This window comes from Torulaspora delbrueckii, chromosome 6 (assembly GCF_000243375.1).
Source record: "Torulaspora delbrueckii CBS 1146 chromosome 6, complete genome".
NCBI classification, from domain to species: Eukaryota; Fungi; Ascomycota; class Saccharomycetes; order Saccharomycetales; family Saccharomycetaceae; genus Torulaspora; species Torulaspora delbrueckii.
In genome coordinates this window covers 877,945-891,823 of record NC_016506.1, presented here as the reverse complement: position 1 = coordinate 891,823, position 13,879 = coordinate 877,945, and the positions used below count along the sequence as shown (strand labels likewise).

At 41.7% G+C, this 13,879-nt stretch overlaps 8 protein-coding genes and 1 non-coding gene across 9 annotated transcripts; 2 read left to right on the top strand and 7 right to left on the bottom strand.

The window, feature by feature from the left end:
• Window positions 1–98: 98 nt before the first annotated feature.
• DPH6 (diphthine--ammonia ligase) lies at window positions 99–2,183 on the bottom strand (the record flags this gene model as incomplete). The annotated part of the gene is made up of 1 exon (XM_003682447.1): window positions 99–2,183. One exon carries the CDS (start codon window positions 2,181–2,183, stop codon window positions 99–101), a length of 2,085 nt encoding a protein of 694 aa, XP_003682495.1.
• A 331-nt stretch (window positions 2,184–2,514) lies between these two features.
• Window positions 2,515–2,586, bottom strand: TDEL0Ftrna4D. The gene has a single exon. It is a non-coding gene; the product is annotated as a tRNA-Asp (tRNA).
• A 201-nt stretch (window positions 2,587–2,787) lies between these two features.
• PUT1 (proline dehydrogenase) lies at window positions 2,788–4,227 on the bottom strand (the record flags this gene model as incomplete). The annotated part of the gene is made up of 1 exon (XM_003682446.1): window positions 2,788–4,227. The coding sequence occupies one exon, from the start codon at window positions 4,225–4,227 to the stop codon at window positions 2,788–2,790; it is 1,440 nt and encodes a 479-aa protein (XP_003682494.1).
• A 249-nt stretch (window positions 4,228–4,476) lies between these two features.
• RRN5 (Rrn5p) lies at window positions 4,477–5,970 on the bottom strand (the record flags this gene model as incomplete). Its single annotated transcript, XM_003682445.1, has 1 exon — window positions 4,477–5,970. The coding sequence occupies one exon, from the start codon at window positions 5,968–5,970 to the stop codon at window positions 4,477–4,479; it is 1,494 nt and encodes a 497-aa protein (XP_003682493.1).
• Window positions 5,971–6,230: 260 nt separating this feature from the next.
• On the top strand, window positions 6,231–8,417 carry SLS1 (Sls1p; the record flags this gene model as incomplete). The annotated part of the gene is made up of 1 exon (XM_003682444.1): window positions 6,231–8,417. The coding sequence occupies one exon, from the start codon at window positions 6,231–6,233 to the stop codon at window positions 8,415–8,417; it is 2,187 nt and encodes a 728-aa protein (XP_003682492.1).
• Window positions 8,418–8,471: 54 nt separating this feature from the next.
• On the bottom strand, window positions 8,472–8,978 carry CWC15 (U2-type spliceosomal complex subunit CWC15; the record flags this gene model as incomplete). Its single annotated transcript, XM_003682443.1, has 1 exon — window positions 8,472–8,978. The coding sequence occupies one exon, from the start codon at window positions 8,976–8,978 to the stop codon at window positions 8,472–8,474; it is 507 nt and encodes a 168-aa protein (XP_003682491.1).
• A 131-nt stretch (window positions 8,979–9,109) lies between these two features.
• NBP2 (adaptor protein NBP2) lies at window positions 9,110–9,904 on the top strand (the record flags this gene model as incomplete). The annotated part of the gene is made up of 1 exon (XM_003682442.1): window positions 9,110–9,904. One exon carries the CDS (start codon window positions 9,110–9,112, stop codon window positions 9,902–9,904), a length of 795 nt encoding a protein of 264 aa, XP_003682490.1.
• A 112-nt stretch (window positions 9,905–10,016) lies between these two features.
• Window positions 10,017–11,165, bottom strand: ACL4 (Acl4p; the record flags this gene model as incomplete). Its single annotated transcript, XM_003682441.1, has 1 exon — window positions 10,017–11,165. One exon carries the CDS (start codon window positions 11,163–11,165, stop codon window positions 10,017–10,019), a length of 1,149 nt encoding a protein of 382 aa, XP_003682489.1.
• A 185-nt stretch (window positions 11,166–11,350) lies between these two features.
• SSY1 (Ssy1p) lies at window positions 11,351–13,873 on the bottom strand (the record flags this gene model as incomplete). The annotated part of the gene is made up of 1 exon (XM_003682440.1): window positions 11,351–13,873. One exon carries the CDS (start codon window positions 13,871–13,873, stop codon window positions 11,351–11,353), a length of 2,523 nt encoding a protein of 840 aa, XP_003682488.1.
• Between the last annotated feature and the right edge of the window lie 6 nt (window positions 13,874–13,879).

Below are 13,879 nucleotides of genomic sequence, written 5' to 3'. Positions count from 1 at the left end.
TTTCTTGATATTGAAAAATTGATGAACTCCGCGATGAAGGAAGAGTCGCTTACTTCAAGTATCATTATATATATTAAATCAATCTATACACTAATTAATCAGTAAATGAGATGGTATCCAAATGCATGCAAGTTACCTTTGTAGTCAAAAACCTTTGTTACAGGAATGAATTCGACAGTGGTGAGTTTATGCAGATCTTCTGTAATACCTGTGACGTCTGAAGGATTGAAGTATACGGTAGTCTTGAATGGACGTTCAATACGTTGAAGTACTGCAATAATCTCTTGCTCGTCGTCTGAAAACCCAGTAATAAAATGTCTTTGATTGGATCCATCTTTGACTGCGATATCGCTGATGATGCCAGGAAGTTGTTTCTGTAAAGTCATCTTGGCAAGGGCATCTGTTGCCTCATCTTCTTCTGAAGAGTATTCTATTTCAACTTGATGGCAGGAAATACCTCCCCATTCACATAGGGCTTCACGTGGGAGTTGGGAGACCTTGACGATGATTAGACATTCTACCGGATCTTGGTCTTTGTCCATCCATAAATCAGATTCGTACTGCATTTCATCACAATAAAGGGACCATGTGTTTGTTATTGTGGGGATGATCTGAAGATTTGACGTGAAGCACGTCATGAATAATTGTTTCGTTGCACCTATGGTTGTTTTCAAAGTATCGAAATGGCGAAGGGATAAAACACTTTGTAAATTTCGATCTTGCCCTACCATACTCATGGAACAAGGAACCAATGGAATTTGTCCACTTATATATGACACTCTGTTGTTATCCGTGCTGAGCCAGATTGCTTGTGAGTATGGGCCAATGTTACAGGGAGCCCAATACGACCTACCTTGCACATGTAAACCGGTCTTATTTGGATAAACTACAACAGCTTTGTTTAGAGTATCAACCTCATATGCCATGTCAAATACTATGGAAAGTTGTAGTAGACAGTCCTTTCCTAGTAAGTTTGACTCGATACAAGCTCTGGATGGCGGCAGTGGACCATACTTTGAAATATCGAAATACTCACTGTATATTTCGTTGACAACGGCAAAATTGGACATGGAAGAAAGGACTAAAGTACAGTTAATGGCTTGACTAGGCGAAATACCCCACTTCTCTATAATAACATTTAGCGCATCAAGTACCTGCCTTGTTTGATTTTCTAACGAGCTAGATGGAGTCGTTGCTCTAAGGTTCGAAACGTAAAGTGATTTCCCAAACTGACCTACCGATGGTTGAGACTGAAAACTCACTAAAGCTTCTGTTTCTGACTGCTCTTCTTGACTTATGACCGAAGAGTCGGGATTTGCTAAAGAGTTTAGAAGTGCAGACCATTTGTCATTCAGGAGTGGGGGAACCGGCAGCGCATCCAACTGTTTTTTTCTATCATCCTCGACTACCTTTTCTTTGAATTCAACACCCAATTGCACACTATAAACGCCGTTACTCTCGTCAGAAATATTAACTCTTTCTGAAACCACACGGAGCTTCCCTTTAATGAAAAAAGGTGCATCTAAAACCATGGTCTCGAATTCACCACCCTCACCACATATATGAACATCATACAATCGATTTAACTTCTTCATCGTAGGAAAAATTTGAGGTAGAGATTTATTCAAATGCGACTGGTCCAATCCGACAGCAGCAACCTTTATAATCCTTGCATCTAATTTTCCAGTATTCTTCTTCCTCATTGTTTTTTGACTATTGAACACTATTTCTGTCATCAGCTCAAGCTGATCTCTCTGCCATAAGTAGGATAAAACAGTCAAGTTCAGCCGCATGCAGACATCTTCGACTCGAGTCCTCTGGTAGGATGACAATATGGCACCAACACTGACAGCTTCAACATCTGGGACTGCGGTTTTCACTTCCCACAATAAAGAGTATAGATCTTCAATTTCGTCGTTCAAAGTCAGAGTATAATTCATCTCCAGATTCTTGGATCCACCACGCTTAATTGGATGTCTAAAAATTGGTAGCCCTGTACATTTCTCATAATACGAGACGACGTCATGACCAACCGTTTGGAACATATAGCTATCCAATTCTTGTTGTGTTTCATCTGCCGGGTATAGGTTGGCTGTTGCGACCAATTGATGGCCCTGCTTTAAACAGTGAAGTACATTGAAGCAAGAATCCTTGCCACCGGAGACTAGAGCGACAAATTTCATAGAACAGGTAGATTTGAGACAGTTGTTACTCGAATTATCAATCCAATGATCTCCGATGACTATTTCAATTATTATTGTCAAACCTTCGATATTAGCCGGGTACCGTAGATCAATAGTATATTGAAATTTATTATGAATTTATAGCGTAACTACAAGTATACCCAGATTAAATTATTCACTATGGCCATTCTATATAACTTCCACCCTTGAAAAAGTAAATTGACCTGTTCTGATCTGGATTTATTCGACTGATGTAATTCGTAGTCGAAGAACTTTGACTTGAAGATCTTCGTTAGCTAACTCATCAATGTTAACTGGATCCAAAAAAAGTCTCCGCGACGGGGAATTGAACCCCGATCTGGCACGCGACAAGCGCCCATTCTAACCATTAAACTATCGCGGATTAATGAATTTGTTGGAAGACTAAAATTTGGTAGCTTAGATGAGTGATGATGTGAAAATCAATCATTTCGATAGGTTTATCAAACTCCTCAAGGTTCATATGCTGAGAAATAATGAAATGAGCATAAACACTAGTTTGCAAAGTAAGCGAGATTCTATCATTAGAAGAAGTAAAAAGTACATAAATGCATATAAGGTATCTTTAAGCAGATTTTGCAAAGATGGATTTGGCGATGGATTTGAGTAATGGCAACCCGTTGTCAGCTCTCACTGCATCGCCATTCTCTTGTAATCTTCTCAAGAGATAGTCCTTAGTCTCGAGTGGTGGACCCCATGGGACGTATTTGATAATATTCTTGACGCCATGATTTGTGATTAAGTCGTAAGTAACGTTATCTGCCATGCCGAGCAATTGCCCAAGCACCACGTTATGCTTGCCAGCAGCGCTACCCTTTTCTTCCAGCAACTTTGTGGCCAACATCTGGGAATGGTAATTATGCGAAGCTACTACCAGATGACCGTATGTAGACTTGGAGCCTTTAGCGAGTAGATCCTCAATGACAGTAGTTATCACATTGTTGTAATTGACGTCTGAAGCCTCTTTAGTGGGTTGGATGATGGCATCACGGTTTGGCTCAGAGTGAATATAAGCACCACGAACCAATTTCAAACCTAGCTTATAGCCTTCCTTCTTTGCTCTCTCGTATTCGGTTTGCAATTCCTGGGCGGAGTCTGTCAAATAAAGTTGCCACGTACCGATACAGGAGACAATTGGACTAGATTGTGGATTGAATTTTTCAAATAAGATTCTTTGCAACTCATAAACACCCATCTGAAGGTCGTATTTCTCTGCATCAATAGTAGCCACAAAGAAAGGTGCCTGTCTTGAGGGGTATTTTTTCAATAGCTCCTGGTTTAAATCGTAGATAACTTGAGTTACAGCGCTGCAATTATTGATCAGTTCTTCACGTTGAGCCATCCATGCCTCGTTCTTGAAATTTAATAGGACCTCACTTGGGTTAGCGACCAGCGCAGATGGTTTCAAAGCAATATAGCCCGGAGCGACGTCATTGACATCAACAGCAGTCTCCAACTGTTTCAGCAAGTTTGGCTTCAAAACTTCATGAACAGATTTAATAGTCTCTTTAACAATATAGTTAATATCAATGTTCTTGACACCCTCAGAATCTTCAATAGTCAACGACAACATCATATTACTAATGCCCCTTTTCTGCAAATTTTCTCCACACTCTCTCACTTCCTTTGGGTTATCACCACCGCAGTACAATGCAGAAATCAACCATTTGATCAAAAATACGGGAACAAAAGGGAAAACCTTGATGGCCAAATCCAAAGTAAACTTATTCAACGTTACACACCCAATCATTCCCAATGAAAACAACTCCTTCTTGCTCAAAGTCTTCAAATAGTTCACAGAACTAGGTGGTTGATCCTCTTCCAAACTGGATGAACTCCTCATGTTCATCACTGGCATAGTCCCTACAGCAGTATTATTCTGCGAAGGGGTTTGAGAAACGTACGTCCTACTTAAAACAGTGGAACCGTACATCATAGATCTCAATGAAGTGCTAGCATATCCAAGTCGCACAGCTTTCAAACTAACCCTAGTCCTTAGTGACATTGATAATAAATCTTTTTACCGATAGGTTTTTTATCAGTGTTCGAGATGAGAACAACAATAAACCAAGATCGATCATCCCATCGCTAACATCGCTCACCTTAAATATCCTGAATCATTCATACTCCTCAGATCAGTCATCAACCATCTTAGCAGAGTTCGTTATCTTGATCATTTTTCGCCCATCACTGCTTATCACTCGAAGGAAAGCGAACTCCGAAGGCCTCCTGAAGGAAAGCCATCTCCGAAAAGTCACGTGTTAGTGTGCAAGTATCGGTTTACCATACTGGAGGTCAAGGACGGTACTGGACAGCTGGATGCCATATCAAGGTCTGTGGTGAGTGTTTTGAGATCCAATAGTTCTGTGTTGCGGCTAAAATAGGCAAGCAAGGTGTGCTGGTAGACGCGAGACTTGCGCGTGTCTGCAGCATCGATGAGTTGAGTCTCCCAATCGCAGAGATCTAGCTCGAGTGGATTGTCAATTCTGTCGAGTGTGTCATCTTCGGGGAACCTGCGCGTTGCACCGGCGAGTCGCTGTTTCTTGCGAGGCGGAGGGCCTCCGTTTAGCTTGTGTAGTTTTTGAGCAATAATGAGATCTAACGGTGGGTCCCGATGAGATTCGTCCTTATCGTGATAAGCGGTTGTATTGGCTATAGGAAAATTGGAAATGAGGGATGATACTAGCGACATCGTTACGTGCTTGTTCTTGAAGAGTTTGCCTTTTTCTTGATATTTTAGTTGAAATTTCTCCAATGTTCGCAGTACTGTTTCGCCTAGTGTGGGAGTCTCGAAACCTTCTTGTTTCAATAAAGTAACTGCATTGGCGATAGTCTCTTTGGTCACAATCCGTGGGAAGTGGTTGGAAGATTTGCCATGCGTGACGGTTAAATCATCATTTGGTAGGTCTTCTTTTTCACAAAACATCGCCGTTGGCACACTCACCTTTTCCAGGCCATTCAGTAACGCAGATGTAAGGACTCTCTTGGTGTAATCCTTGCAACATTTAGTTAGAAACACGATAGCATCCTGGGAAAAAGGTAATGGCTCCTTACACACCGGTGAAAGTTCTTCGATTGCAGTTCTCGAATATATGGGAAGCCACCTTTTATTCCAGTTTTCGAGCGATATCAAGCCGTCACTTTCTTCCTCTTCTGTGTATTTTTTGTCAGCCTCTAACCTAATTCTGGCACTCATTTCTTCTTCAAAATCAATAAAGAATTCGTCCATCTCATATGCAATTGGCAATTCTGTCCTAGACAAGATGCCGCCAAATCTCTTCATATCAGACCTTTTGAGCAGGTTCAAATTGTCCTGTAAAACTTTATAGTAAACCATTATCTCGAACTTCGATTTGGCTGGTAATTGATCTCGCCATTCTTCTAATCTATGAATTGAGTATCGTGATAGGCAATGGAAAAACAAAGTCTTTTCTGATGAGCTCCAAAAGGTTCCTAATGGTTCAATTCCGCCGCTTTTATCAATCTCCTCTTCATATTCTTCCGCTGTCTCGTAACTACTCTCATCGTCGCTATCAACCGTCTCATCAGAATCTATATCTGAGTCGTCATAACTCTTCTGAATGCCGATGTTGTCCTGCAACCATCGTACTCTACTGTCCATATTAACGCGGGAACTTCTCAAAGAGCCATCGTTACTTGCAAATGGGTCAAAAAATTGCCGTACTTCTTCATTGAAAACGTCAAAATAATCAGCAAGAAGATCATAACCTTTTCTCCCACTACTCATCTCATCAATCAGTTCTTTAGGGTTGCAACGGCGGTGAATCGCGCCTATTTGTTTAGCTCATTAATGTTTAGCCATCTCATCAATTAGGCGTTATTGAAAATTTTTGAATTTCAATGGGCCTAAAGAAAGAATACATAGATAGAATCAACCAATTCGAGGCATTCTTGGATGCTTGGTTGTTACAGTAGTACTGTTGATAGAAAGTCATAATGATGCCCAGAGTGAATCTTCCATTGATTCTGCGAAATGCTCGAAGTTTTATGTTCACTTCAAGGTCTCTGAACTCCACCATCTTAAAGAGCTCTAGCACAGCCAATAGTGATCAGAATGATGAAAATACGATCAAAATGTCAATGGAATCGAATGAGGCAATTTTGAGAAGTACTCCCGAGGTAGTGGACGACAGTATTACCAACCAATTGCTTATATTAAATGATACCTTCAACGCAACTAGAGGCAAAAAGAGAAAGCCTGACAAGGCCAACATTGTAGTTTTGGACCCTAAACAAGCTGGGCTACTTAAAAAGAGACGGACCCCAGATTACTTCAGAAGGCGACAGGACGGTGAAAGGCTTTCTGTGTTGGAAGGTGTAGAACTTGGAATTTTACCTGATAGACGACAGGATGCTGATATTAAACAAAGGACAGGAACTTCTGTTGGCATTCTCAATGAGATTGAATCCCAACGAAAAAAACTATTAGTGTTCAAAAGTTCCGTGTCCAGGGAACAAGCAGTGAGATCAATCAGTTATCAAAAACCCAGTGAGAGTATTGTCTCAAGAGAAAGATATGAGCAATTGGAACAACTTCTCGACTCAGCGTATACTTTACCGCAACTTAGAGCCTATACCAGAGATTATTATAAAGCTCCAAATAGCAGAAGCACTAAGCCGAACATCATACGTCGGATTCTGGATAAATACTGGAATTGCATCATCAATGAGACTATAAGCGAGTCGGAAGATTTGATTGTGGAACGCGTCATCGATATCAGCACTAGAGATATGTACCTACTTTTGCTGACCAGTAATGGTAAGATTTTAAACAACTTCGCCCGTATCGGCGCTACATTGGCAGTAGCGATCGATGAAAACGTTGTTATTGTGCGTGCAACTGCTCCAATTATCAAATACGTTGAAGTTTCTTTAAATCGAATACTCGCCAACGTTGACACAACAAAATTGCCGGTCCACGACATCATAATAAATCACACTGCTAAGGGAACTAGTCCAAATACCAGTGAAGGCGAACTAGTATCCATGGTACAAAAGGAAAGTGCAGCATATTTTGAAACGACATCCACAGACGGTGAAGACGATGGATGCTATCAAGTTTCCGCCTTCGGATCAAAAAGACTTCTTAAGGCCAAGAATCTGCTCCTATGGGGAGTCAATTATCATCCACAGTTACAAGAAAAGGTCGAAATTTGCTATGATGAAGCTACAGATTCCTTCAAGAGCTTTCCGTTCACGAACATCGAGTGTCTTGACTGGGTCAAGAGAAATAAAGGCTGGTATCGATTACAACAACCTTTAAGTAAAAAAGGTACAAAAGACACTGATACACGACTCTCCACGCTGTTGGAAAATGAACATAAACTTGATGAATGGTACACCTTTTTGGTTCAGAAGAATGAAAGTTCAAGACAATCAAATATGATGCATCTCAAGGGTGTAAAAGAAACAAGCGTCTTTAGCTTGACCTTAGGACAAATTTTAACGACAAACGAAAATTCACAAACTAAAGAGACTCTCTTTGAGCCTAAAATCACTCAAATAGCCTCCAAACTTTTGGAGTTACCACTCTATGACTTGACAGCGTCGAAAGATGAGCATTATACGGTGGATCAACATGAGTATTATGTGCAATTGAAGTTCATTCCTGATCTATCCACGTTGCCAGACGGAAGCAAAAATGCACCCCCATTGGAACTTTGGTTCGAATTAGATGACTACGACAGCGCGGTTACCAGCACAGCCAGGTGTATTGTCCAACAAGAACAAAGAGCACTGCTGCTTCAGACTCCAAACTTACCCCATGATTATAGGATCAACAATGACAGGATGGTGGAGTTAACCGAAACAGCTGAGGAAGCTCAGGAGCAATGGTTATCAGAGCAGCCGGGCGTCAAAAAGTTCATACAAGACGCACAGCTTACTTTCAGCAGCAGGAAGAAGCTCAAGGTTCCGAAATCTCTTGATCTGAATCTTCCAACACTTGGCGACGGCGCTGAGGTGACTCATTGTAATGTCCAATATGACTACGTCAACGCCAACTATCACCGTGTACTCAGGCTGATGTACATGGACAAGTACATGGTCCAATTTTCCGACGTCAAAGGTGGTTCACTCGGTGGCAGGTACACGCAGGTCGATTTTATCGGTGGTGAAGTGCTAAACTGTGACGAATTCAAACAATTCATTAAGGACGTGGCCCAGTCCTTCTAATTTACTCCTGTATATATATATTACACAATAAATTGTCCCTAGTACACAAATAATCTACCTCACATAACGGCGCAAGAAGTCTTGATGATACTCTGAATTTGTTATATCATTCTTGTAACTTTTCGGACCTGCTGTGTTTTGCGTTCCTGACGGTTTAGTGACTTTATTTACACCAAAAACTGTACTCTTTCGCCAACTAGATTTTTCTTGTGGTGTTGGCGTGGATGCATCCTCCTCGACTTTAACAACAGACTCAAGTTCCTGTTGCTTCTTCGCTATCATCCTTTCCCGCCTAATCTTATTCAATTCTTGCAACAACGCCTCCTGGTCATCATCTGAATCCTCGTCTTCACTTTCCTCCGAACCCCCAGCCTCACTGACATCTTCTTCATCGATTGTTCTATTTTGATCAACCTCACTGTTCGATTCACGTCGCTTACTTCTTAGCTTCAGTTTAGTATGTCCCGGGAGAAGTCTAGCATGTTGCGTACCTGTTGGAACGTAAGCTGCTCCTTTAGCACCACTTCTGGCCTCCAGTTGGGGCCTATGTGAAGTTGTCATTGGCCTGTGAGAGTACTTTTTGTTTTACTGATAGTTAAACATTAATCTTGAAATATGAAGCGAGAGATGGCTTCGCTCTTCTAGAACACGACTAAGTAGATTGTCAACTAAACATTGAGACCAAGGCTGGTATGGCACCTCAGTTAGATGCTGCTATGGTCCCTGAGGATCACAGAGGTACGAACTTAGAAGAACTAAAGCAAGGTTATATCGATTACAGAACTAAAGAAGATGAAGAATGTCACGCTGTGGATAATGGGACAAGGACGATGGATGAAGATTCAGAGGGCTACATATCCACGAAGGACTACGCGTATGATCTGTCAGACCCGTTACATTATGGGTACCTCCAGGATACTGGGAAGGGGCTTACGGATGAGGCGGATTACGATACTGATGAGGATGCTGATGATGAAGGTGTAAATGGAGATTTTAATAAAAGACAGAGCATCGTTCTCCCACAGGACTATCTGATAAACCAATTAGCAGTGGCACTTTACGATTTTGAGCCTGAAAATGATAATGAGCTTGGCTTGACGGAGGGCGACATAGTATACATCAGTTACAGACATGGACAAGGCTGGCTTGTCGCAGAGAATCAGGAGGGAACTAAGACGGGTTTAGTGCCCGAGGAATTTGTGTCGTATTTGGAAGACAGTGACGGGGCGGCTGATGAAGATGGTGAAGAAGTTGAGGAAGAAACGGTCGAGGCAGCTCGACCCTTTTACTTAACGCATTATATCACACAGGGTTTAAACCCTGGCTCACGAAAACATGATGAGGAAGCTGAAGGAAGCGAAGACATTCGTGGCGAGGAAGATTCGATTTCGCATAGTGATGATATCCAGAAGGACACTGATGAATGGGAAGACATTAATAACCTAAAGGATGACATTGCTAATAAACTAGATATTACTGAGAATTAGGATCAATAGATTGGCATTTTGATAGCTAAATGAGCTAAGAACGTTTTTAGAAAATAAGTAGGATTCGTTGTAGTGTTTTATAGGTTACATGGAGAAATATTAGTACTACCTTTCAATCTTCATCACCAATGTTGTCCAGATCAAACTCTGCATTGTCATTATCATCCTCTGCTTCACCCTTTCTTGCCTTCATCAGCTCTTTGTCATTCAATGGACCTCCCAATTCCTGCAACAACTCTTTAGTACCCATAAGCAGCTCGTAAATAACCTCATCCGTAGCATCACAATTTCCTCCAATCTTTGATGCGAAACTCAATGCCAGCCTAGCTTCGTGAACAACTTCTGAGATAGATTCGTTGTTTAGGCTTAGTGGAACTTCTTTGAAATGCTGATTAAACTCAAAAATGTTCTCAGCAGTCACATTTGCCGTTGGGTTGGTATTTTTAAACATCTCCATCTTACTAATCATATAATATGTGAAACCCTCCAAATAATAAGCTTCTAAATTGTCCTCGTCGATATCTTTGATTGCGCTCACAATCTTCAACGAAATATCATAGAGTCCCATTTCAATGCACATCTTTGCTAGCGTCAAGAGCGGTTGTAATAATTGAACGTAATCTTCATAGGTTGAGCCGTCAGCATCATTAAGACTCTTTTCAATTTCTTGTTTCCTCATTTCAAAAAATGTCCACGATTGAATAAATGCATCAACGGCCTCTTTGTATCTTTGCTGCGATATTCTGATGGAGCCCAAAGTCGACCACACTTCAGGCGATACCCCATCAGATATTTCCATGGCTTTGCTCACCAGCTCTTCAGATTGTGCCTCTGCAGTCTCCTCCATACACAGGTCAGTCATCCAGATCTCGACCATCGATAGCAGACCACTTACAATCTTCCCTATCTGTTCTTGGTTCAAATTATCGCCGGCTTCTCGCGAAACATTCTCTACACCTTGCAATAATATGTTGATACCAAACTGACCACCAGCGACTTGACCTAAAGTGAAGAACTTCTCGGATCCACCCTGTGTCCCTTCTACATCCGCTTCGCATGCTCTGCTCAATAGTGGATATGCCTTTTCCAACTGGCCATCTTCGAGGTAGGCATTGGCAAATGTTTGAAGCAGTAAAACGTTTGATCCGTTCGTAGTCTTAAGAGATTTTTTGAATGGCTTTAAAATGCGCAAAGCTTCCTTTGCATTTTGTTCATGTAGCGCTTCCCTAGCCCTTTCAATACAAGCCTCTATGTCACTCATGAAGGGCAACTTAGTTCAATTGATGGATGCTACAGTTCAAAGATCAAAGGGTATATCAAATAGTTCTCGGCCTCATCTCATCTCATCGCATGCTAAATTTCATGTAATTTTTCAGCTATTCGACGAGAATAAGCTTTGAATGGTCACGTGAATGAGATCAGCTATCATAACTATCAAAGTTTTATTTAATACAACCAGGTAAAGAGCTTCTTAGCCCTTTCCCGGTATGGTCCCGAGTACTGTCTGTACTCATTCCACATTATTCTGTCCATCTCTCTTCTGCCAGTGTCCATGTCCAGTTGGTCTAATCGCTGGATCTTGGAGGTACCAATAATCTTGTATCCTAGGTAACAGGCTGAGAAGAGCATAAGGCCACCGTAGGCCGAAAAGAACGATTTGGTATTCCAATATTTGTGGAGAAAATTGGTGTAGCCCATGAATATAACAAACATACAGCAACCGAACAGCCCATACATGCTTAGATAGGGTTGGAAGGGTGACCGATATGGATATGAGCGGTCATCTCTAGATATTATATCCTGTCTTAATTTTAAGGCATAATAAAACCTGAGGAATGAGACATTCAGTCCCATCCAGATGATTGAAGTACTTGCACTCGAGATATTCGATAGGACACCGAAATTCTCGATAGCGGTTGTGTCGACGGCCAAATACGATATGGCGCCAAAGGCACTGGTAAAGAGGACCGAGACATAGGGAACACCTGCTTTGGTACATCTCTGAAGGATTGCTGGGGCTTTGCGTTGTACCGCCATCGCATATAGGGTCCTTGAACCGCTGAAAAGCGATGAAATCTCAGCTCCAACGGTTATAAAAATCATTATGCCATTGAGAACCGATGCATAAGTGCACATTCCAAAGTTTTGTAGAGCTAGAACCCATGGACTAGAGCCGTTCCGCTGGTATCCAGTTTCATAGTGTAGACCACTTCGACATCTTTCCGAAACCTGCCACCTGATGGAGTCGTCATTCATAGCCGTAATGAAGCGCCGCTCAGCAGAGCCTGAGAAGTAACTCAGCAAGCGAGGGTCTCCACAGTATATATTTACCCCGACGGAAATGAGTGACAACATGTAGATGATTATCACAATATTCAATGTTCGCTTTATGGCTGAAGGAATCGTTTTCCGTGGGTTAACTGCTTCTCCACTAGCAACAAATGTCATTTCAACTCCACTGTACGCAAAGGTAGAAATGAGTATTACAGATATGACCGCCAGGAAACGGCCTGTCGCTCCTTCAATTCCGTGTGTGCTTCCCTCACCAGCATCGTTCAAATCAAAAGTGGGACGAAACAGGCCAAAGGTGAACTGGGAAAATGACTTCGATGAATCCCAGTATCTAAAACCTACCTGATCATGAGAAGCACCGCCGTGACCAGCATTGAATATCAGCATAGAAATGATCACCACTACTGATATTATGATCTTTATAAGACCGGTAACATAAACCACCTCCCCCATTATTCTCACATCTAGAAGGTTTATGAAAATGGGATAGAGAAGAAATAGAGTAACGAAGCCGGCCGTTGATCCTCTAGAGCGTTTCATCGAGCTATAGTAGCTAAGAAAAAATGTGCTAGCAACCACTTGAGCTGGTAGTGCAATCATCGATGAAAACCAATAGGTCCAGCCCAAAGCGAATCCAAACGCATCTTCGACAAATCTTGACGCTAGCCCGCTGAAACCAGAAGATACTGGTATTAGAGAGGCTAATTCAGTGAAGGATAATAATGAGGCAAAGACAACACTGCCCGAGATTGCGAAACCCAATAAGGTCCCAAAAGGCCCTGCAATCGAGAATGCCTTACCAGATGTCAAGCAGATCCCCACACTTATGCATGCACCAATACCTATCATCTGAATATGGCGAACCCGCAGCTTTCGCTGAACATGATATTTGGCATGACCTGGGCTATTTAAGTGCTTGTCAACCCGTTCGAAAAGGCCAATCTTTTGTGAGCTTGACTTCGAGAGCGTACTAAATTCTGAGGATCGAGAGTCGTGAGTAGCCTCGTGACGGCGATTTGCTCCAACTACTTCGTTGATTGCCATGTTTCCATGACTGGCATTATCTATGATATTGGTATTCGAAGAGGTTCTCGAACAGTTATCAATAACACGTCCGTCTGTCCGCTTGCGTGGGAAGAATCGTTTATATAGAGACGACGTCATCCGTAGGAGTTTCCGTGGTTTATTGTTTCTAGAGCTCCTTGAAACTGCGTCATCAGAAGCATAGTTTCTTCGCACTGCTTCTTCATTGAGTATCCTTAAGTCACTGTAAGTTTGTTTTTGGAGCAAACTCTCTAATTTCTCCCGTAACTCATATTCTTTCTGGACCTTTAGGTTGTAGTTTATGAAATCATTAAGATCATTAGAGTAAATCTGAGGTTTAGATTTGTCCACAATCATTTCATGAAATGTGATATTGTTCTTCTTTGCATATAATTCCGTTAGACAAAACCTCTGGTTAGCTGTTTGTTCTTTGTATGTCTGTAAATCATGCCAGTGTTGACCTTCTATAATATCTTGCAAAACATCGGTGTTTATGGTGTCGGTAGATGCAGCACTTTTCTCAACATCTTCTGAATCCTCTGGCCTTTCAATCAAACTTTCCTTCCTTGAGATGGCTATCTGTAAATTGTGACTTTCAGGAAACAATCCTGGCAAAGGGGCTTCAGAGTTCATGTGTAT